The sequence below is a fragment of the Oryctolagus cuniculus genome, chromosome 12 (genome assembly GCF_051225735.1).
Source record: "Oryctolagus cuniculus isolate XC-2025 breed Fujian yellow rabbit chromosome 12, ASM5122573v1, whole genome shotgun sequence".
Classification (NCBI taxonomy): Eukaryota; Metazoa; Chordata; class Mammalia; order Lagomorpha; family Leporidae; genus Oryctolagus; species Oryctolagus cuniculus.
Genome location: NC_142878.1, coordinates 85,046,817 through 85,071,013, shown reverse-complemented (window position 1 = coordinate 85,071,013; position 24,197 = coordinate 85,046,817). Strand labels below are relative to the sequence as shown.

At 38.0% G+C, this 24,197-nt stretch overlaps 1 protein-coding gene across 5 annotated transcripts in view; it reads left to right on the top strand.

The window, feature by feature from the left end:
• Nucleotides 1-24,197, top strand: part of VPS13C (vacuolar protein sorting 13 homolog C) — a 207,616-nt gene that overhangs the window by 150,611 nt on the left and 32,808 nt on the right. For all 5 annotated transcript variants that reach the window (XR_007910408.3, XM_051822342.3, XM_051822343.3 and 2 more), the window contains 14 exons: nucleotides 742-1,107; nucleotides 1,476-1,562; nucleotides 3,094-3,243; nucleotides 3,377-3,641; nucleotides 4,259-4,419; nucleotides 5,776-5,897; nucleotides 6,714-7,008; nucleotides 8,189-8,578; nucleotides 9,132-9,236; nucleotides 9,899-10,063; nucleotides 13,252-13,380; nucleotides 13,650-13,783; nucleotides 15,391-15,517; nucleotides 17,362-17,597. Coding sequence is in view for 4 of the 5 variants with exons in the window: in XM_051822342.3 (XP_051678302.3) it covers nucleotides 742-1,107; nucleotides 1,476-1,562; nucleotides 3,094-3,243; nucleotides 3,377-3,641; nucleotides 4,259-4,419; nucleotides 5,776-5,897; nucleotides 6,714-7,008; nucleotides 8,189-8,578; nucleotides 9,132-9,236; nucleotides 9,899-10,063; nucleotides 13,252-13,380; nucleotides 13,650-13,783; nucleotides 15,391-15,517; nucleotides 17,362-17,597 (2,732 nt within the window). In the remaining variant the exon portion in view is untranslated. The remainder of the gene's footprint in view (nucleotides 1-741; nucleotides 1,108-1,475; nucleotides 1,563-3,093; nucleotides 3,244-3,376; nucleotides 3,642-4,258; nucleotides 4,420-5,775; nucleotides 5,898-6,713; nucleotides 7,009-8,188; nucleotides 8,579-9,131; nucleotides 9,237-9,898; nucleotides 10,064-13,251; nucleotides 13,381-13,649; nucleotides 13,784-15,390; nucleotides 15,518-17,361; nucleotides 17,598-24,197) is intronic.

The following is a 24,197-nucleotide window of genomic DNA, read 5'->3' as shown; positions in this document are numbered from 1 at the left end:
CTTTTGGTAATGTAATTACGTCTCTTTAGCATACTGGGTAAGTAGAGGTGGAGAGAAGTGAAATGTGAAGGACTGCATTTATCTTACATGACTCAGTGTTTCTTGAACTGTGGGGATCTCTGGCTAGCTGATTAGACACTAGGTCACAAGGAGCTTTGTGTACCAAGCCATATGGAGAGTTTGTATTTTGTCCTGAAAGTTAGAGGAAGTTGTTGAAGATTTTAAGCCTAAGAATGAAATGGCTGGTAGCAGTTGGGAGGGTGATGAGTGGACACACAAAGTACCATCATTTGTATAATGAAAGCATGGTGAGGAAGGTGAACAAAGATACTGCTCCCAAATAAGGCGCAACTCACAGATTTTCAGTAAGATAAAAGGGAGCTATCTGTGTATAACTCAGCAAAAGATCATGCACTTTGCTTACTTAATACAGCTGCTTGAAGAATGGAAAAGTTGATTACACTTCTCATATTTGTCCATTCATATAACATTATTTTACTCTGAAGTGATCAGTGTAAGTTTCAATATGTAACACAAATTAGTTCCAGATAACTGAGTGAGTGGAAATCTGTGTGGTACAGTTAGTTGACACAACACATGATTTTGTGTTCTCTCTTTTGTTCCTGAGTTACAGATTCAACACATTTACATTTTAAGTTTTTAACTTTTGTGTCCTGTATTTGTTAATTCTCAGCTGAGAAAGAATCTATTCTGAACATTTTTTGCTTTCTTTTTTTAAAGATTTCACCCATAATTCTTAATACTGTAATGACAATCATGGCTGCCATGTCTCCAAAACCAAAAGAAGTTGAATCCAAAGATACAACTAAGGAAATGGAAAACCTTTGGAGTATCAAGTCTATTAATGATTATAATTCTTGGTTTCTTGGTGTTGACATGGCAACAGAAATAACTGAAAATTTCAAAGACATTGAAAATCCTCTCATAGAAGAGAATTGTACTCTTGCCGTGGAGACAGTTCAGGTTACCTTGGAATGCGGCCTTGGACATCGAACTGTACCCTTATTACTGGCTGAGTCTAAGTTTTCAGGAAAAATTAAAAATTGGACTTCCCTGATGGCTGCTGCTGCTGACATGACACTACAGGTATGGTCATAGCTCTTAGTCCAGAGCCAGCTTCTTGAAAGTACAGCTGCGGAATGAAGATACAGGCCTTTGTTGTTTATACCTAGCCACATCAAGTATGTAAGTGGATGGAGAATATATTCTAACATTTGGTTTGTTGGTGCTTAGTATTTTTTCATACTTATTTTTAAAGAGTTTTTGCTAAATAATTTTTTGTTGCAACAAGTAATAGAGTAAATGAAAAGATGCTCTATAATTTTATGTCTTTAAGTGAATTTCAAAATGGCTATTGAGATATAATATCAATTACTAAATATTTTTCCAGCTGGTTACAGAAATATGTAAGTAAAGTTGAGAAAGTCATGTATTACACTTCTGTGCCTTTCCAGGTTCATTATTACAATGAGACCCATGCTGTCTGGGAACCACTGATTGAAAGAGTGGAGGGGAAGAGACAGTGGAATTTAAGTCTTGAAGTAAGTAAGGAAATGGTTAAATATCTTTGTATAGAGTGACATTATACATATCTATTGATACTTTTAGTTCAATCATTGCAAGATGTGTTCCAGGATCCTGGAAGGCCTTTCCTGAAATTCATGAGGTCAAATTCTACTTTTGTAATAATATTCAGTCATTTATATCATTTTAATTTGTATTCTCTTAGGAGCATTCAGTAGAGTTTTTCAGAGATTATATGAATATGAGATTGGAGCAGTTTGAGCCAGGACAGAAATGGTAGCTCCTCTCTCTTCTCTTAAGGAGGCACCACATTTCATTGTTTATGTATATATAAAGAGACAGAGATCTTCCATCTGCTGGCTCATTTCCAGACATCCACAGTAGCATGGTCTGGCTAAACTGAAGGCAGGAGCCTGCAGCTCAGTCCTACTCCATGTCGGAGGCAAGGATTCAAGTATTGGAGCTATCATCTGCTGCCTCTCAGGGAGCACGTTAGCCAGAAACTGGATTGGAAGAGGAAAAGCCGGGACTCAAACCCAAGCATATCGATAAGAGCATGTGACTGTCCCGATCAGAAATGCTGGCTTCTCACCTTTTATATTTTTAAGTAGTTATTTTTCATTTCAAATGTTGTTTATATTAACATGTAATTTTTATTAAATGGATATTAATTTTTTCCCAGTTTTAATTTCTGATAGAATCCATATAGGTACAGCTCACAGGAATGAAGCTGTTTGAGATAGTCAGTGGGTTGTAAGGGTTAAACCAGAAAGTTTTGAGAATTGTTACTCTAGTGCTTGAACTGTTTTGCATTATTTCTTTATGCTATGTCTTGAGAACATTTCAGAATTATAGATATCAAAGCACGTAATTCCAGGGTAACAGGAATGTGAATTGCAAACTGTTAACAATTGTTACAGCACATAATCTTTAAATTCTAGTTGAAAAGATTGTAATCCTTTACTGAGGAATCTGGCCCTAAAAGAGACTCAGCATATTTCTTGTGTTAGGCACTTAGCCCGTGTCCTAATTTCTCTGAATAAAGTTAAAGTAACCAAGAATGTTTCACAAGGCTTTTGAGATGCTTTTAAAACAAAATCTGATGGAATCTGGTAGGTAGCTGAAAGGAAATCTTATGACTTAGTTGTGCATGTTACTATTAGAAAGTAGGAGAGAAACCTTCTTCCAAATGGTACCTCCAGTAAGGGTGAATTTAGACTTCAGGTTCGTCTTAGATTACTCATCAACACATAATCAGCAGTTAGGCCCCACGGAGTAACTAGCCATGCTCTGGGAAACTCACTGGAGACAAATACTGTAGCTGACTTTGAACACATTTGTGACCTGATTCTGAACATTGCCGTGTGCATGGACTGTGTGTTGAAAGAAAGCTGCTTTGCACCGAATCAGAATGATGCTCTATGTATTTTTGAAAAGAAGACATTTGTGGAGTCATAATGAAAAGTGACCAGCTAAGGAGAATTTAGCACGGTTATTTTAGTTTTATTATTGGTTAATATGTGAAATTTATATTATTTATCTCCATAGGTAAAGAAGAACCCAGTCCAGGATAAAAGTTTGATGCCAGGAGATGATTTCATTCCTGAGCCACAAATGGCAGTTCATGTTTCTTCAGGAGATACAATGAATATTACAATATCTAAAAGTTGTCTTAATGTTTTCAACAATTTAGCAAAAGTATGTTTGATTATTGCTTTGAATATTTCAAGTAGAATTTTAATGTGAATCATGTATGGATTTTTTTGGGCCAAAATTCAGATTTTAAAAAGTACATTTTACAAAAATTTTATTATGATATGTTCTTTTTCAGGGTTTTTCAGAGGGCACTGCCTCTACTTTTGACTACTCTTTAAAAGACAGAGCTCCTTTTACAGTAAAAAATGCCATAGGTATTCCCATTAAGGTGCAGCCCAATCATAATCTCAGAGTAATTGGCTGTGTTGAGAAAAGTGATATTTACGATGTTGCTGCTGGTCAGAATTTGGAATTGGAGTATGCCAGTACGGAACCTTCACAACCAGAAAGACTCTCCATGTTGAGCCGCCAGGAAAGCTCCTTCTTCACTTTCACTTTTGGTACGCCATGGTCTTTATCTTGCTTTAAGATCATCTCAGGAACTGTTGTTATGGACTTATTTTTGATAAAATAATGAAGGAAATATTTTGCTGCACATATTTTGGGAGATACTATTTCTAAAGGCTTGAAACAAATTGCTGATAAACTCTTATCTCTTATCTTTTTCTAAATTTGAGAAAAGTTAACTTGATTAACTTAAGAAGGACCTTAGAAAGTTAGATTATTTCTGTACCCTTCAATAATAAAGTAAGGAGTGTACATTGGATAGGATGGGAGTTCAGTGAAGATAGAAGGTAACTATATTTGGAAGTTCTAAAATGTTGACATTAGTGATTACCATTACAAATAAAGAAACTTGGAGATTGTTGCAATATACTTGAGGTGAGTTGCATTTGACTTGTTTTAATATAATCACCCCTTATATTTTAAATCAAAAATTGTATATCAATAACTGTTTTCCTTTAGTTCCTGTGTGTTAAAACACTTTTTAGTCATCATTTCTAGTCATGAAAACAAATAGTCTTGTCATTGTTTTGAGGTGTTGATGATGATTCTGTCACAGAGCAATATTGATAAATTATTGTTTGGAATTCTTTTCACTTATGATGTGCCTCAGTACCTCATGGATATACAGAAGTTGCAAATATCCCGGTAGCCCGGCCTGGACGGCTGTTGTACAATGTACGGAATCCCAGCGCCAATCGTTCTGACTCAGTCTTGGTACAGATTGATGCAACTGAAGGGAATAAAGTAATTACCCTTCGTTCTCCTCTGCAGGTAACACTTTAGAGTGAATTGTGTCCCTTTCAGTATGTCTGGAAACATTAAATCATTTAGCTGGGTATTAGAGTATAGTAAAACTTCTTTAGTTGAGTACTGATTATTTAGAATCGAATAGTAAACTGAAATGACTTCCATTTTCTCTTTAACTTGCTTTTGCAGTATTTTTTATTTTAAATATCTGTAAACAGGTTTGTTCATTTAAAGCCCATTTTGCTATCTCTTGGTTTAAAATTACTGAAGGTTTTTGTATATTCCATTAAAGATTCAGAAATAAGGAATAAAACTATAATTATAGTTGGTCGTCAAGCGGAATAACATCCTGTTTTCTTTGTATATCAGTTGGGATCATGTTTCAAATCTATCAGAAGTAATGTTGGAACGATTATTTCCCCTTAATAAAGTCATACAAATATTCTGATTTCTACTTTTAAAACTTTATCAAAGCATTTTTACAGATTTTAGTATGTGGTCAGCAAAAGAATATCTTTCTACCTATATAATTTCAGGTAATAAATGAAAATATTTCAAATTTTGGCCATTGTTATCTCTTATTTATATATCTCTTATTTTGTGTTATTTTGTTTTATATATATTTATGTATATATTTTCTTGTGACATGTGTCACACTGTAAGTCCAGAAAACACTTGTACTATTTTTCTCATAATTCTTCTGTGGTTTTCTGCTTGGTCACGTGATAAACTGGAGAAAATTTGTAGTGGACAAAATGTGACTGAAATCTTAAAAGAGTAATACACATTTGACAATATGTAATATTCTTTTTATTTTTTTATTTTTTTTTATTTATTTATTTTTTTTATTTTTGACAGGCAGAGTGGACAGTGAGAGAGAGAGACAGAGAGAAAGGTCTTCCTTTGCCGTTGGTTCACCCTCCAATGGCCGCCGCGGCCGGCGCGCTGCGGCCGGCACAGCGCGCCGATCCGATGGCAGGAGCCAGGAGCCAGGTGCTTTTCCTGGTCTCCCATGGGGTGCAGGGCCCAAGCACCTGGGCCATCCTCCACTGCACTCCCTGGCCACAGCAGAGGGCTGGCCTGGAAGAGGGGCAACCGGGACAGAATCCGGCGCCCCGACCGGGACTAGAACCCGGTGTGCCGGCGCCGCTAGGCGGAGGATTAGCCTAGTGAGCCGCGGCGCCGGCCGACAATATGTAATATTCTAAGCATATGAATATCCGTGTCACTTTTTATAGTCAACTGAAGCTTACAGTTTAATATAGATAGCACTGAATGTAAAAATTTTCAATTGTTAATAAAAAATAACCTCCAATATTCTTTGAAGCATTGTAGATCTAAACATCTTTTTAACAACTTTTCTGTCTTTTTGTCTGACAGGTCAAAAATCATTTTTCTATCGCATTTATCATCTATAAGTTTGTTAAGAATGTGAAACTGTTGGAGCGGATTGGAATAGCCAGACCTGAAGAGGAGTTCCATGTTCCTTTAGATTCCTATAGGTAGATACTTTTGAATACACTAAGCTCTAAAAAATTCACACCATTTTTTCCTATTATTATAAATTGAGATTTCTATTTCCACTTTTTAACGATCTATTACTCTTAAAGAGTAATGGAAAATTTACATTAACACTGAACTTACCAGATGAAAAGTACTTACTGTATGTTTGCTATTTTAAACTCTTATTTATTAGATTGTCTTGTATTTGAAATGAAAAGTGTTTTGAAAGTTTTTCTTGTTTCGGAATTTTTTTCTACAAAATTCCTCCATGAGTTAGTTATGTGACTTTGGGAAGTTTGTTTTTTAGATTTGTTTTTATTTGTTTTATTTATTTGAAAAGGCAAAGTTACAGAGAGGGAGAGGGATTGAGAGAGAGAGAGAGGGAGAGAGAGAGAGAGAGAGAGAAAGAGTTCTTCCATCCTCCAGTTCACTCAGCAAGTGGCTGTAATGGATGGGGCTGTGGCAGTCCAAAGCCAGAAGCCAGGAACTTTTTCCGGGTCTCCCACATGGGTGCATGGGCCAAGCACTAGGACCATCTTCCACTGCTTTCCCAGGGGCATTGGCAGGGAGTTGGATAGGAAGTGGAGCAGCCGAGTTTCTAATTGGCACCCATATGGCAGGTGGTGGCCTAGCTGTACCACAACTCTGGCCTGGGCAAGTTTCTTAACCTTTTTTAGACATGGTTATCTCATCAGAAAAGCCAGGAATACTAGTACCCACTCTGTAGTGTTGTCAAGATGATTTAATGCACTTTTTTTTAAAAGTTCTTGGTTAAAACAACCCCCTCTACCCGCTGTGGTTCTCTTTTTCTGAAGGTGTCAGTTGTTTATCAAACCTGCTGGGTTCTTAGAGCATCAGTACAAAGAATCCACCACTTACATTTCCTGGAAGGAAGAACTTCACAGGAGCAGGGAGGTCAGATGCATGTTGCAGTGTCCATCAACAGAAATCAACTTCTTGCCTCTCGTGGTGAATACAGTTGCTCTGCCGGATGAATTAAGCTATATCTGTCCACGTGGGGAAGACTGGGATCCAGCTTACATTATTCATCTTTATCCTCCTCTCACTCTGCGGAATCTTCTCCCATATTCTCTAAGATTCTTACTTGAGGTACATCTCTTGCATTTTGTTTGATTTTTATTCCTGCACAGAGTGAATTGTAGTTTTGTTTTAAGGAATTTTTAGTTCCCATCATTTTTTCTATATACCATACTTGTAGTGCTTTATTAATCGTGATGACAAAAATGTAGATAGCATCTGCTGTGTCAGGCACTGTGCCATGTTTTTTTCTTATATTAACACTTCCAATCCTCACAGAAACCTCCAGGAAGGTAGGTTCTTTTGCTAGATTCACTTTACATAGGCAGAACTTAAGTCACAGAGACATTAAATGGCCCGTGGTTCCAAGGTTGTTTGGCTCCTTGATATATATCACTTTTCTCTGCTGCATCTGACATGAATTAAGACTGATAATCATCTCTTTATTAAGCAAAATTCCATTAGTTAATGTAAAATAACATTAAAAATATTTCATATTAAAGTTTTTGTTATAAAATTAATGTTAAGATTATTTGACCTAAAATTCTATTGAAAATAAATTACTGTTTTCAAAAACAATAAGGAACTCTTTCGAATAATTAGATATGCTAAATATTCTTTAAATTTTTACATGCTATGGTATTTTGAAATACAGAAGCATTTGGAAACCTAGATTCATTCTTTTTTTTATCTGACAATGAGCCATTCCTTAGTTGAGGAGACACAAATTGATTAAATTAATGAAATAGTGCTTCTTTCAATAAAGAAGACTGATTCATATGTTGCTGTTACTCACTTTTAAAATAATTGCACCTTACTTAGTTTGTCACCGTAGTTTGGCTTCACTTTGGTTATTACATTCCTATGGGAGCCACTTGCGTGGTATGTGAGTAGAGGATGAGACTGAAGCCCAGCCAGTTTTGTTTTTTGTTTAATGACATAGCTCAAATGGGTAGCAGCCAGGATTCCTGAACCCAGTCTTTGCTTCTTGGTTTAAATCTGATTTTATTTTTTCCCTGAAACTTGGAATTGTTGGCCTACTAGTAGCCCAAAGATAGTGTCTGCCTGTGACTTTGGTCTGGTGTCTTTTCTTTTTAGCTGTTAGTCCTGGACATTGGTAATATCTAAACATGGTCATTGAAGAATTAGTAGTTAACCTGTGTCTGGTTATTTAGCATTTGCATATAATATGGATTTTTCTACTTAAGAGATCATAAAAATGTCACTAAGCAAACTTAGTTTTCGTTTTTAGGGAACAGCAGAAACTCATGAACTAGCAGAAGGCAGTACTGCTGATGTTCTGCATTCAAGAATCAATGGAGAAATAATGGAATTAGTCCTGATGAAGTACCAGGGCAAAAACTGGAACGGACATTTCCGCATAAGTGATGCACTTCCAGAATTCTTCCTCGTGTGCTTTTCTTCTGATTCCAGGGAACCAATGACCATTGACCTGTCAATACATGTCAGGCGAATTGGCTGCCGGATGGTGCTATCTGTCTTTAGTCCCTATTGGCTAATCAACAAGACTTCTCGGGTTCTCCAGTATCGTTCAGAAGACACTCATGTGAAGCATCCAGCTGATTTTAGGGATATTATTTTATTCTCTTTCAAAAAGAAAAACATTTTCAGTAAAAATAAGGTATGTTTTTATTCACTTAACAAGTTAGAGTAGATAAATTCCTAATCTAGAAACCTGGAATCATTGTCTTCCCTAATTGTAAGTATGTATTTCTTAATCTTTGTGTTTAGTTGGAAGCTTGTGAAGATATAGAAACTGCCCTGTATTCTTCCAGTCTCCTTATCACAATACCTTTCATTTGGTATCTGCTGAATAATGTTGAAGATGTAAATTCTGTGTGTGTTGAAACTTTAAGAATGTGTGGTCCATGTATCATAAGCCTAACACTGAGAAATCTCATTCTGAAGTATAATTCTTTATAAGAACAACCCAGGGTCTCATTAAATGCGCTGTACTCATTGCACAGGTGAACAGGAAGATCACTGCTATGCTTTTGTCATACTGTCCCCTAGCGTTTTCTGGAGTTGTCTGTCCCACTGGCAGTATGACTTTGATTATATTGTTTCTATGTCCCATGATGCTAAAGACATTTCCAGTAGTCTTATACCCTTGAATCAGATATAGTTAATTTCTTCTTGATTTCTTATATAGTGATATATGTTTTCTGGTATAGGTACAGTTAAAAATTTCAACCAGTGCCTGGTCCAATAGCTTCTCATTGGATACAGTAGGAAGTTATGGGTGTGTGAAGTGTCCCGCCAACAATATGGAATACCTGGTAAATGTGCTAGTTTGTTTGCCTTTGACTGTGTTCATCTTTTGTGTAGTTCAGTAAACCAATTGATTCCTAAGGAGTACAGAAGTATCATGTTGGGGCTGTCTCTGTAAGTTTCTGTGACTACTGCTATGAAAGCAAAACCTAGTTTGTCAAAATTTAAGACTGTAAGTTGAATCCTTCCAAGTGAGAAACTTGGTAAATATTCACAATTTACTAGAGCTTTCATTCAATACTATCCTTTGCCAGACATTTCTTAAATCCTAAATGTGAATACCAGGAAATTTTGAATAAGAGATATTAATTGAACTATTTTATTACTGCTTCAGAATTGTTATTTTATTAATAACACATAATAAAGCAGTAAAACTTGAAACTCCATGCTGATTATTTGACAGCTTGTTCAGTGTGTTAACAAGCATACTAGACAAATCTTACTACAAGTCGTCATTGATTAAATAACTGTTAATTCTTGAATTGGTTTCTGATGGAGTCAGCTAAGGAACCTAAATTTTCTTCTTCATAAGAAGATCGTCAGGATTGGAGTATAGCTAATAGTAATTACTTTAAGAGTTCTTATTTTAAAATGTTTTGTATTTGTATTGAATGAGAGTGTGTATATATATTTCAAAGTACTGGAAAATAACTTTGTTTATTTTCTACAGGTTGGTGTTAGCATCAAAATGAGCAGTTTTAATCTTTCACGAATAGTTACTCTTACTCCCTTTTGTACCATTACAAACAAGTCATCATTAGAACTAGAAGTTGGTGAAATTGCATCTGATGGCTCAATGCCAACTAATAAATGGAATTATATTGCTTCTTCAGAGGTAAGATTTTCCTTTAATATAACTTCTTCCTAAGGTAAACAAATAAATTTTGATTTATAAGTAAGAATTTCCCATGCCTCTTTGTCATATTCCCTTGCTGTCATATTTTTGTGTTAAAATACTATAGGCAACTTTGAAAGATTTTTCTTTTGTACAGTAAACATATGTTAAAAAGAGAAAAATTTTTGGTATTTACCCCTGTCCCAGTCCAGCTGATTGATGGTCATTCTTAAGCTCTTCCTGTATGTGTAGAATGTGGATATAAACTATGAGAAATACATAGAGATTATGTGCTGTGTATTGTCCCGGGTGTCAAGATTATGTGACTGTGTTCGAGAAGCTTTAATCTTGTTGAAGAAGCCCAGGACTCAGTCATACAGAGCAGGAGTAGAGAACTTTCAGCTTGTGATATGGCCTGTGAGATACTTAGTCTGGCCCTGCCAAGACAAATAAGGGTGGGACTCAAAGTTCAGTACACCTAGAGCAGGCTGATTTTTAAGTTGATAATTTTGTATGGCCCATGAATAATGTTACAAATATCCAAACGGCCCATGGCAGAATAAAAGGTTGTCCACCCCTGCTATAGATTAATACTTGGAACAAAAGATAGTATATACTAAATTTCAGGGAATATAGAATTTTTAAATAGGTGAGCTGGAAGTTGCCTTGAAAATTAAAATTCACCCCTCTTGCTAACATAGGTAGTTGTGATCATAGTGATCTAGATGAAAAGGAAAAGTTGTAAAGGAAAAGCGGGATTTGAACTAACTTTGCAGGCTCCTTAAGATTCAAAGAGGTGGGCCGGCACTGTGGCTTAGCGGGTAAAGCCTCCACCTGCAGTGCCAGCATCCCATATGGGCATTGGTTTGAGTCCCAGCTGCTGTACTTACAATCCAGCTCCTTGATAATGCACCTGGAAAAAGCAGTGAAAGATGGCCCAGGTGCTTGGGCTCCTGCACCCACATGGTAGACTGGCAAGAAGCTCCTGGCTCCTGACTTTGGATCGACCCAGTTCCGGCCCTTGTGACCACTGAGGGAATGAACCAGCAGTTGGAAGATCTCTCTTACGCTCCGTCTGTCTCTGTAACTCTGCCTTTCAAATAAATAAATAAACCTTTAAAAAAATTAGAAGAGGTGACAAGAATGAGGGAGACAGTGGGGAAAAGGACAGGTACAAAGGTAAGCCTGAATGTGTGACTTAAGATTCCAGGCAGACCAGCTGACTTTCCATTCTGCAGTGTATCTTAAAAAGAAAGGTTTCTAAGCCTTTTTAAAAAAACAGTACTTAGCAAAAGACTCAAAAGGAAGGATTCTAATCACAATGTAGACTGAGAGCTCTAAGAGGCTTGGCTATTTAAAGGTGCCTAGGGTGATCTCCATGACAGATGCGTGCTTACTGTCTTTGATGTGGGCTTGATAACAATAGTGTTTTTATTCAGAAATGAAATTTACCCCAGTGTTTTATAAAATAAGGCCAATTTGTCTTAGGAAACTGAAACTAGTTTCACAGATAATAAAACTGAAGCTCAAATAAGTATGATGGTACTTGAAAAAGTGTTTGAAAAAAACACATGTTTTGAAAAAACTGGTTTTTAGCACAGAAATAAATTTATCTTTCTTTTTTATTTTTTAAGATGTATTTATTTATTTGAAAGAGTTACACACAGAGAGAGAAGGAAAGGCAGAGAGAGAGAGAGAGAGAGAGGTCTTCTGTCCGCTGGTTCACTCCCCAGTTGGTTGCAACGACTGGAGCTGTGATGATCCAGAACCAGGAGCTGCTTCTGGGTCTCCCATGTGGGCATCCATCTTCTACTGCTTTCCCAGGCCATAGCAGCGAGCTGGATCGGAAGTGGAGCAGCCAGGACTCAAACTGGCACCCACATGGGATGCCAGCACTGCAGGTGGTGGCTTTACCTATTACACCACAACACTAGCCTCAAATTTATATTTAAATTCCATTTTTCTACAGGCTTTTTGAAGTCCTATCAGATATAGTTTGATGAAGATCAAACGCAAAGAAAGTAGTTTCAAGCCGGCGCCGCGGCTAACTAGGCTAATCCTCCGCCTTGCGGCGCCGGCACACCGGGTTCTAGTCCCGGTCGGGGCGCCGGACTCTGTCCTGGCTGCCCCTCTTCCAGGCCAGCTCTCTGCTGTGGCCAGGGAGTGCAGTGGAGGATGGCCCAAGTGCTTGGGCCCTGCACCCCATGGGAGACCAGGATAAGTACCTGGCTCCTGCCATCGGATCAGTGCGGTGCGCCAGCCGCAGCGCACTGGCCGTGGCGGCCATTGGAGGGTGAACCAACGGCAAAGGAAGACCTTTCTCTCTGTCTCTCTCTCTCACTGTCCACTCTGCCTGTCAAAAAAAAAAAAGTAGTTTCAGTACTTAATGACAAGGTCCTTGATATCCTTGCTTCCTTCTTCATTGGCCTTTCTGGTTTATCTAAGATAAGATACTTTGTGAAAAAATTCACTGTGTATTAATGAATTAATATGGAATCTGTATAAAAGCAAATCAGGATTATGATTTCTAAATATGCAAGGTATTTGAGATTTTTTATTATTATTTGAGTTATAAACAGTGAAAGAGAGAGACAAAAGTCTTCCTTCCGTTGGTTCACTCCCCAAATGGCCACTATGGCTTGCTGGCTCTGTGCCAATCCGAAGCCAGGAGCCAGGTGCTTCTTCCTGGTATCCCATGCAGGTGCAGGGGCCCAAGCACTTGGGCCATCCTCCACTGCCCTCCTGGGCCACAGTAGAGAGCTGGACTGGAAGAGGGGCAGCTGGGACTAGAACCTGGTGTCCATCTGGGATGCTGGCATGGCAGGTGGAGGATTAACCAAGTGAGCCATGGCGCCGGCCCTTTTTAAAACAACAAATTTCCTTTAGTTTCTCAGATAGTAACCATACCATAAATATCTAAAAATTAAAGTCTCTGTATTCTTCAGGTGAAATTTCTTTCATTGATTTCACAAATAGTCACTATATTGTCACTAATCTTAATGCAACATATGAGAGGAGTATTTTAAGACAGTGATGATTGAATCAAGATCAAATTTAGAACTGGAAAATTAATTAGCCAGTGTTTTATACCTCAATTTTTTTTTTTTTTTGGTGCCAATGTTAAATACAGGTTTATTTAAGATGTTGCCTTCAGTATTTAAGACTGATGCTAAGTTTTGTTTTTCCAGTGCCTTCCATTTTGGCCTGAAAATCTGTCAGGTAAACTTTGTGTGAGAGTGGTGGGCTGTGAAGGATCTTCCAAACCATTCTTCTATAACCGACAGGACAACGGCACTTTATTGAGCTTGGAGGATCTGGTGAGTTTTCGTGTCTTAAAATAAGGTGTCTTTGAGTTTTAAAATTTGCTCTAAAATATTTAAACTATGCTATAAAAATCTGTTATCACTTTAGTGCTGCAATAACAAAATATAATGCCATATATGTATTTTTAGTAGCTTAGAGCCAAATTTTTTCAGTAAGAATTGAAGAAACCAAAGCTTTTGTGTTTTCTTTTTTGTGTTTTCTTAAATTATATTCGTATGTAAAAATCAGTACACCAAACATTGTGTTTCTTTTCCTACAATAGAATGGAGGTATCTTGGTGGATGTAAATACTGCTGAGCATTCAACTGTCATAACTTTTTCTGATTACCATGAAGGATCTGCACCTGCCCTGATAATGAACCATACACAGTGGGATGTTCTCATTTATAAACAGAGGTATGAGAAAAGGGTTAATGGAGAATTGGATTTGCTGTTATTGATCAGTCCCTTCTGGGAAACACTTGAGTTTCTTATTGTAGATATTTATAGATTTTAGTCAAGTAATACGGATTGTAAACTGTTTATTACTGGTACCCTGACAGATTTTGTGATGGTATTCTATAATCGAACACATTACTTTTCCATAGCAAAACTTGTGAATATTCATACCAAGTGGAATAAATAGAAACTATTTAGATCTGCATCACAGATCAGGTGTTGCTGCCAGATTACTTTTAATGCAAAACTTAAAAATCTTTGGGCTTTTACAGCTTTTTCAATTTCATAATTGCAGAGAAAATTCTCTGAGCCTGTTTGGCATTATCTTTGCTTTTGTACTCTGCTAATTCTTCGTGAACTGTTCCCTGCAAATCCTTACCTGTTTTTTTGTTGTTGTTGTTGTTAGGTGTAGTAAAAGGTTACATATAAGGAAAGGAGGAGGAGGATGTTGAATGTATAGTACAGCTTGATACAAATTCTGTTCTTGCCTTTGTCATCATTTGGCTTGCATTATGCTATTATTAATGGTGTAACTGATAGTTTTAAGCTCTTAATTTTATACACATGAATATTTATATGTAGATTTGTGAATAAGAAATGTCAAATGTATAAATTTCGTGGAGAGTTTCCTATTTTTAACTCTCTTGGCTTGAATCCAGTGAGATTTAAAAGCAGTCTAGGATTTAAATCTTGTTGGAATACTGGGAATCTTGTTACGATGCAGATTCTGGTTGACTAGGTTTTGGGCATTTCCCAAAGTTATGCCAGTGCTGCTGGTCCATTGACTAAAAGGAGCAGTAGTGGTGGGCACCTTTTTTTTTAATTTTCCTGAGACTAATAATATATCTCATGTATTGCATTTGATTAAGAAGTTTAAACTTGGGGGCCAGAGATGTGACGCAGTGGGTAAAGCCGACACCTGTAACACCTGCATCCCATATGGATGCTGGTTTATGTCCCAGCTGCTCCATTTCCAATCCAGCTCCCTGCTAATGGCCTGGGAAAAGCAGTGGAAGATGGCCCAAGTGTTTGGACCCCTGCCACCCACATGGGAGACCCAGATGAAGCTCTTGGCTTCTAGCTTCAGCCTGGCCAGCCCTGGCCATTGAGGCCTTCTGGAGAGTGATCTAGTGGATGGAAGTTCTCTCTCTCTCTCTGTCTCTCTGTAACTCTTAAATTTCAAATAAATAATCTTTTTTTTTTTTTTAAAGCTTAAGCTTGAGCACTGAATAAAGTCTTCTGCTACTAAACATTTACTGTTTATAGCCTTTCTATAGGTTGACACTGTGCACCAATCTATTTACCTTAAAGATATTCTGTTGGTATGATTCTGCCTGGATCAGTTTAGATTGTATTGCAGTTTAAGAAAAGCCAATAGGTCTTTCTCTCCAAGCTTCAAAACTATTGATTGTTTGGGCATTTTAGGATGCTGATTGTTAGGCAGAGTTAAGGCAACATTGTAGTGGTTTGCGCGAGTCCGCTCCTCAGTAAACTAGAGGAATGGGTTTCCCAAGGCAAAGGTGGCCTAAGGTGGTCTAATCTTTGCTCTGTTCACTGTGTTTTAGTGGGTCACAGGAAGAAGTGGCATTGCTACCTAGACAAGCACGACTTTTTGCCTGGGCGGATCCTACTGGTACTAGGAAACTTATGTGGAGATACGCTGCAAATGTCGGGGAACAAGATCTGTTAAAGGTATTGTTTCATGTGAATGAATGCTATTCGAGGCACCTGATTTTGAGGAAAGTAGACAAGTGGGCTTTACCAAATCCTTTTTGTCCTTACTGAACTAAAAATGAATCAGAAATACTTCAGAATAAGTTGTTTTTTTACTTTAAATTATAGATTGTAAATACCAACATTGTGTGGATCAATGGAAAAATGTATTTATAATTTAATTTTTGAAGAACTATAAGTCAAAGGAAAACTGTTAAGTAGATTATGATACTATGGTAAAGGAGTGATAACCATAAACATTTAGGTAATGATTAACATTGCTTCCTAATATGAAACTTAAAATGTTGGAAGTTAACGGGAAAACAGTTGCCTGGGGATATTTTAACATATCTTAATCAACTTTTAACCTATCAAGTAGATGAAAAACAAGTAGAATCAGAGTGTATGGGAAAAAATAACTGAGTTTCAACCAATTTGCATAATATATTTTGTAGTTTTCAGGTAAACAATTCATCTATTTAATAGGGTTGCATATTAGAATAAAAAATATGAATAAGTTATTGTTACATACAGTATACCTTAAAAGTAATAATAAATTTCAAATAACAAAGAAAAACTTTACTGTTCATAAATCCCTGTTAGCGTTCTCTTTGTTTTCTTTTTTCAAGAACCCATGAGATTAACTGTACGTAGTAGGTACTTGACTGCCTAGTGAAATGAACAGTTGTTGAATTTGTGTTAAGCCCAGAACAAATTGTAAAATAGTCTCTGAAAACATTGACCCAATTGAGCCTTATTTTTTTTTAAGATTTTTTTTTATTTATTTATTTAAAAGAGTTACGGAGAGGCTGAGGTAGAGAGAGAGAGAGGTGTCTTCTATCCTCTGTTTCACTCTCCCGATGGCTGCAATGGCTGGAGCTTCACCAATCTGAATCCAGGAGCCAGGAGCTTCTTCCAGGTCTCTCCTGCAGGTGCAGGGGCCTAAGGACTTGGGCCATCTTCCACTGCTTTCCTAGGCCATAGCAGAGAGCTGGATCAGAAGTGGAGCAGCAGAGACTCAAACCAGTGCCCATATCGGATGCTGGCACTGCAGGTAGCGACTTTACCCGCTACACCACAGTGTTGGCCCCAAGCCTTATTTTTTTAAGTTGCTATGTGAAACCTTCAGCCCAGCAGGCTGTTCTTAGTGGAGCTTAGTACAAACTGATCACCATAGTTAACTGGTTGGCACTGTGATTTATCTAGATATTTGTTATGTTATAGATTGTTAAGACATAAAAATAAAGCTTTTCTGAGGTTAATTTTCTCCTTTTTAAAAATTCCATTTATGTTTATTTAGTTGAGAGACTGACAGAGCGCCTGTTTGCTAGTTTACTCCCCAAATAACTTCAATAGCCTAAAGCCAGGAGCTTAATCCTGGTCTCCTGGGTGGGGATAGGGACCCAACTACTTAAGCCATCATATGCTACCTCCCAGAGTGCACATTAGCCAGGAGCCACCCCATGAGTTTGTTTTGCTGTAACTTCTGAGTCATTCTGTTCTCCAGCTTTGGGGGAAGTAATCATCTGTGGCATTGGTGCCACCAAAGGATACTCATTGCTGCTCATTGCTCTTTGATTTGCTAAGTAGGTGACTCAATTTAAAGTATCCAAAAAACTAAGTACCATTAATCCTTGTCATTGTTTGAAAACAAAACAAAAGGGTTTGTTCTAACATAGATTATATGTCATTTCGATGGTAAGAATTTTCCAATTTACAGTTGTGCCTTTCAACTTTTCTTATGTTTCTCAGTTACTTAGTTCTACTTCAGATGATAAAGCTTGCTTATTTGTGACTTGATGAAAAATCTGTCTCCTCCCCAGGATGAATGTGGACAGTTTCCCTATGATGCAAACATCCAGATACACTGGGTGTCATTCCTAGATGGGCGCCAGAGGGTTTTGCTTTTCACCGATGATGTTGCCTTGGTTTCCAAAGCACTGCAGGCAGAAGAAATGGAACAGGCAGATCACGAGATAACCTTGTCACTTCACAGCCTTGGGCTTTCTTTGGTGAACAATGAAATCAAGCAGGAAGTTTCATATGTTGGGATAACCAGGTATGCGAGAAGGAGGATAAGTCAAATAAGTCATCAGAAATCATTAAAAGGTGTTGAGTTCATAACACTCAACTTGATGAAAATAAAGAAATCATTCTGCTGAGTTTGATATACCGTATATTCTTTGCTAAGACTTACGGAATAATTGAATTGAACTTTAGTTGAAAAGCCCCAAAGATAGAAAGAAGATTAAGATCTTGTCTTTGCTTTCATAATTCTCATTACAATTGTTGGAGTTAGAAGTGGTTTGCTTCTTTCTTTGCTGTTTGAAGGGCTTTTGTTTTGTTTTTAAAGTGAATTGCAAAAACCCTGAGGTATACTATAAAGAAGTATGGATATATACATGTTTTTCGTCATGGGAAACCAACAGAAATAAATATGTAGGAAAGATCATAGAGGAGGCCATACTTGATTTGAGTTCTAAATCATTAATACATGAATGTGTAGAGTATAGCAGTATCTGAAAAAATATTTAGGTATTTATTTTGGTTTTTAAAATCACAGTAAGTGTGATGACTGAATTTTTTTTAAAAGGACTTATTTATTTATTTGAAAGGCAGGATTACAGAGAGGGAGAGGCAGAGGGAGAGAAGTTTTCCATCTGCTGGTTCACTACCTAAATGGCCATTGGTTGGGCCAGACTGAAGCCAGGAGCCAGGAGCTTTATCTGGGTGTCCCACATGAGTGCAGAGGCCCAAGCATTTGAGCCATCTTCTGTTGCTTCCCCAAGTGCAGTATCAGGGAGCTGAATTGGAAGTGGAGCAGCTAGGACTCAAACTGGCGCCAATGTGGGATGCTGATGCTGCAGGTGGCAAATTAACTTGCTACACCACAGCACTGACCCCCAGTGACTTTTTTTTTTAAGAGTGATGTACAGAATGTTAACATGGTACCATATATAACCAGCTTAGGATCTATCAATAACCATGTGGTTAAGGAGTAAAATATTAAGTTAAAAAATTAAATAGGCAGATAATATTTACAATACACTTTGTACAATACCTAAAAAACTAATGGTTCTTTAAATGGTATCATATATCTGTTAATATCATATTAGTATATTTTTGTATATATAAGTAGTGTATGAGAAGGTTCTAGAATTTCATGGAAAATGGAATTAAAAGATAAGTTTATTTTGCTGTAAAATTTTTTGAAATGCTTGAATAGTTTTTTCATAATATACATTTTTCAAAATTTTGCCAAACTCCTGCATATGCATAGGAGCCAAAAACTTTTTGTACCAAAATAAACTTAAATTTTTAATTCCATTTTTTGTGAATTTTTAAAGTCACCTCAGAATCTCTTGGTTATATATTTCAGTATTAGATAGAATTTTTTATTATTATTATTTATATATATATTTTAATTTATTTGACAGGTAGAGTTATAGACAGTGAGAGAGAGAGAGAGAGAGACAGAGAGAAAGGACTTCTTGTTTATTGTTGGCATACAAAAAAGGAATTGACTTATTTATTAACCTGGTGTCTTGCAAACCTTGTTTGATAATTATTAGTTACAGCAATTTTTTGTTGTTATTGATTCTTTGAGATTTTCCATTTATGTCATCTGTGAACAAAGGCAGCTTTATTTCTTCTTTCCCAGTCTTGTCTGCCTTTATTTTATTTTCATCTGTTACTGCATTACTTAGGGTTTCTAATACAGTGTTGAATGAGAGTGGTGAGAATGGATGTCTTGCCTCATTCTCAGTCTTAGTGAGGAAGCGCCTAGTTTCTTATTGTGATTGTTGATGTTAGTGATAGATTCTTTCTTTAACAGATACTCTATATGAAATTCCCTCTATTTCTAGTTTCCTGAGTTTATCATATGTAGTGATTGGATTTATATAACTAATAATATTTATTTTATTTAATACCTTGATTGAATAATATCCCCTAAACAAATTATATAGTGAAGACATTAGCAGTATCATTGACTGATATCAGTAAGCTACAGAAATTGAAATACTACAGGTTAATATTTTATTGTATTTCAAGCAGTATTCTCTTAATTCAAATGTAGGTGAAATGTGGCTTGTGAGCCACATCTAGTGCCCTGCCTGTTTTTGCACGCCTTTTTTTTTTATTTTTTATTTTTTGACAGGCAGAGTGGACAGTGAGAGACAGAGAGACAGAAAGGTCTTCCTTTTTGCCGTTGGTTCACCCTCCAATGGCCGCCGCAGCTGGCGCGCTGCGGCCAGCACACCGCGCTGATCCGAAGCCAGGAGCCAGGTGCTTCTCCTGGTTTCCCATGGGGTGCAGGGCCCAAGCACTTGGGCCATCCTCCACTGCCTTCCCGGGCCACAGCAGAGAGCTGGCCTGAAAGAGGGGCAACCGGGACAGAATCCGGCGCCCCTACCGGGACTAGAACCTGGTGTGCTGACGCCGCAGGGGGAGGATTAGCCTATTGAGCCGCGGCGCCAGCCCTTTGCACACCTTTTGATCTGGGAATAATTTTATATGTTTTAAATGACTGAAAAAAATCATAAGAATAATAATATTTTCTAACACAAGGAAATAATATGAAATTCAACTTTTGTTGCCTATTGATAGAATTTTATTGGAACATGGCCATTTTCATTCTGAGTGTATGACTGCTTGTGTGCTGCATCTCAGTGTAGTGAAAATCATAGTTAAGTGTTTTGGAAGTATATGTGTGGCATTTCTGTATTTCATATTACTAGTGGACGCCCACCATGTCAACTCAAGAGGAGTGTAGTGGACTCCAGATGTCACTGTTTTGTAGCAGAGGGCATGTGGATTATATTCTTACTAAACGGCAAAGAATCATTCTATTTTGTGATGACATTGTAGCTGTGCTACAGTAATAGAGTATATGTTGACATTTCCCAGTTTAGCACACACTGCATGGTTCTCAAATCTCGGGAATGCCATGGTCAGAAAAATTAGAAAATTTGGCCGGCGCTGTGGCTCACTAGGCTAATCCTCTGCCTTGCGGCGCTGGCACACTGGGTTCTAGTCCTGGTCGGGGCACCGGATTCTGTCCCGGTTGCCCCTCTTCCAGGCCAGCTCTCTGCTATGGCCTGGGAGTGCAGTGGAGGATGGCCCAAGTGCTTGGGCCCTGCACCTGCATGGGAGACCAGAAGCACCTGGCTCCTGGCTTCGGATCTGCACGATGCACCGGCTGCAGCGCGCCGGCTGCGGCGGCCATTGGAGGGTGAACCAACGGCTAAAGGAAAGCCTTTCTGTCTCTCTCTCTATCAATGTCCACTCTGCCTGTCAAAAAAATAAAAAAATAAAGAAAAATAAAAATTAAAAAAAAAATTAGAAAATTTATTACACAATATCTCATCAGCAAAATTTCTTTACAGAAACAAAAACCAAAAAATCAGACTGCAACCAAAGTAAGTTTCTGAGTAACTCATTTGTTAGCCATGTGTGGAAAGCCTTTTTACTAAAGCGTGTTAATTGAATCATGTCTGATTGCAGCAGCTAAAGAGATGCGTACGGAGAAAATAAACGTGTTTAAGGCCATTAGCCTTTCAGTGAGAACAGTTACATAAAGAATTCAGGACATTCAGAACAGCATCATTAGTCAATTAAAAGGAGAGCAAATGATAGTGAGTGCTTTCCTCGGCTCTTGATGAGTCAACAGATGTTGCTACCATTGCTGTGCATTTGTTGGATACTGAGAAGTTAATATTGAGTTTGAAATGACTGAACAATTAGCTTGTATGCATAACAACTACCAGTGAGAATATTTTTAATAGGTTAAAGAAATACTAATTTGGTACAACCTGAAGCAGAATCATCTAAGATACGTTATGACTGATTATGAGAAAAATTTAAGCAGAAAAGCGTTTAGTTGAACACATCTACAAGGCTTATAAAATGTAGATCATTTAAAGTCTGTGTTCCTCACTGTATTTTTTGTCAACAGGTGATTTATGGAAAACAACTTAATCTATATATTGTTATCATACCTGTAGTATCAGACTGAACTTAATTCAGTTTCATGAACTTAACCATCAGCAGTTCTGTGCATTTTGGTCAGAAATAGGAACTCAGTGTCCTGGCTTGACTCACCATACAATATCTGGATGATTGATTATTGATAATTATTGGAGTTGTGGCTCCAGGGGTTAAGCCGACTCTGATGACTCTGGTATCCCATTAGAGTGCCATTTTAAATCCTGGCTGTTCAGCTTCCCACCAGGCTCCCTGCTAATGCTGCTCAGAGAGCAGTACAACATAGCCCACGTGCTTGGGCCCCTGTCACCCTACCTGGATGCAGTTGTGGGCTCCTGGCTGTGGCCTAGTCCAGCACCCAGTGGTCATTTGGGGAGTGAACCAGCAGATAGAAGGCCTCTGTCCCTCCATCTCTCTCTCTCTCACTCTTTCTCTCTCCTCCCCCAACTTTGCCTTTCAATTAAAATCTTAAAAAAAAATGTGGTGTAATCCATAAACTGTACTTTGGAAATTTATATTTACTAAATAAAAGTTAAAAAAAATTTATGGAGATTACGGAGATTTAGTAGTCTGATACAGCCCTATTCAAGAGAATAATAAGAGGAATCACATTTGTAATTTTAAATGTCCTAGTCATTCCATTAAAAAGTGAAATGAATAAAAAAATGTGGTAACTTTTTATTATACTCTCTTTGAGTTATCATCCAAGATTAAATTTTTTCTGAACAACAGGAGCCACGCTCAGTCACTGTTACCGGATACTTAATGGCTTTGGAAACTAGTTGCTGCAGAATAGATGATATTTCTTGATGTATTTTAAATTAAAATGAAAAGATGAAGCAGCACTTTCTGTGAAATGTGATACTATGGTAAATTCATTTAGATGGCAACTAGTCATTGAAAAAATCAGTTTTTGCCACAAAATTGGTGATGTTTCTTAATGAACTTGAACCTAAAATTAGAAAACAAAATAGCTCTTACATCTGAAACTTAATACCATAGTCAGTGCACTTTGATGACAACTGGTGTTTGAATCAATTGTTTTATATTTTTCCTGTGCTATCCAAAGTTGAAACCAATTGTGTGATCGCTGATGTCGTATGTATTTTGAGAGGGTGTATTTTGTTACCTGCAACTTTAGTCCTGGCAGCCTTTGTTCTGACTTCAGTGCAGATGCACAGGAAGTGCCCACATTTCAAAATCCGTGTGCAGTTGAGGAGCTTCCATCTGGCCTGCAGTTGGAAGTGATTGATCTGCGCTGTGTTTATGTACATGCAAAAATATCAAGAGAATTTAATAGAATTTTTATAAGTTTGTCCTTGTGTTATATATGCTAAATTAAAGTCATATTCTCATAGATTGATTACCAGTATTTGGCAGTACCTACCTCTGAAATATTATTTATTTTTAAAAATTATTTGAGAGACAGAGATAGAAAGAGAAGCAGTCTTTCCTGGTTCATTCCCTAGATGACCCTTCAAGCCAAGGGGCCAAAGTCAGGACCAAGGAAATCAATCCAGGTTACCCACCTGGGTGACAGGACCTCAGTTACCTGAGTCATCACCATTCCTGTCCGGGTCTGCAGAGCAGGAAGCTGGAGTCAGGAGCCAGACTCAGATGTTAAACTCTGGCACTCTGATACGGGATTTGGACATCTTAGTTACTAGCTCAAACGCCTGCACCTGGAATCGCATTTTGAAAGATGTTCATTATGGGGCCAGCACTGTGGCGTAGCACGTAAAGCTACCACCTGAAATACTGGCATCCCATACGGGCGCCAGTTCATCTCTTGGCTGCTCCACTTCTGATCCAGCTCCCTGCTAATGACCTTGGAAAGCAGTAAAAGTTGGCCCAAATCCTTGGACCCCTACACCCTTGTGAGACCTGGAAGAAGCTCCTGGCTCCTGACTTCATCCTTACCTGGCCCTGGCTTTTGTGGCCATTTGGGGAGTGAAACAGCAGAAGGAACAATCAATCTCTCTCTCTCTCTCTCTCTCTCTCTCTCTCTCTCTTTTTGTAGCTCTGCCTTTCAAATAAATAAATAAATCTTGTAAAGTTTGCTACAGATCAGCATTGATAGGTGAACATTATTTTTTTAAAGATGTATTTATTTGTTTATTTGAAAGAGTTACAGAGAGAGAGAGAGAGAGAGAGAGAGAGAGAGGTCTTCCATCTACTGGTTCACTCCCCAGTTGGCCACAACAGCCGGAGCAGTGCCGATCCAAAGCCAGGAGCCAGGAGCTTCTTCTGGTCTCCCAACGTGGGTGCAGGGGCCCAAGGACTTAGATATCAAGAGATCTGGATCAGAAGTGGAGCAGGTGAGTCTCGAACCGGCACCCATGTGGGATGCCAGCACTTCAGGTCAGGGCGTTAAACTCGCTGCGCCACAGGGCTGGCCCCGATAGGTGAACATTTGCAATAGATTTTTTTTTTTTTTAAAGAAATTTTTATTTGAAAGGCAAAGTTACAGAAAGGCAGAAGCAGAGAGAGAGAGGTCTTCCATCTGCTGGTTCACTCCCCAGATAGACGAAACAGCCGGAGCTGCGCTGATCAGGAGCCAGGAGCCTGGAGCTTCCCCCAGGTCTCCCACGCAGGTGCAGGGGTCCAAGGCCTTGGGCCATCTTCCACTGCTTTCTCAGCCCATAGCAGAGAGCTGGATCAGAAGTATAGCAGC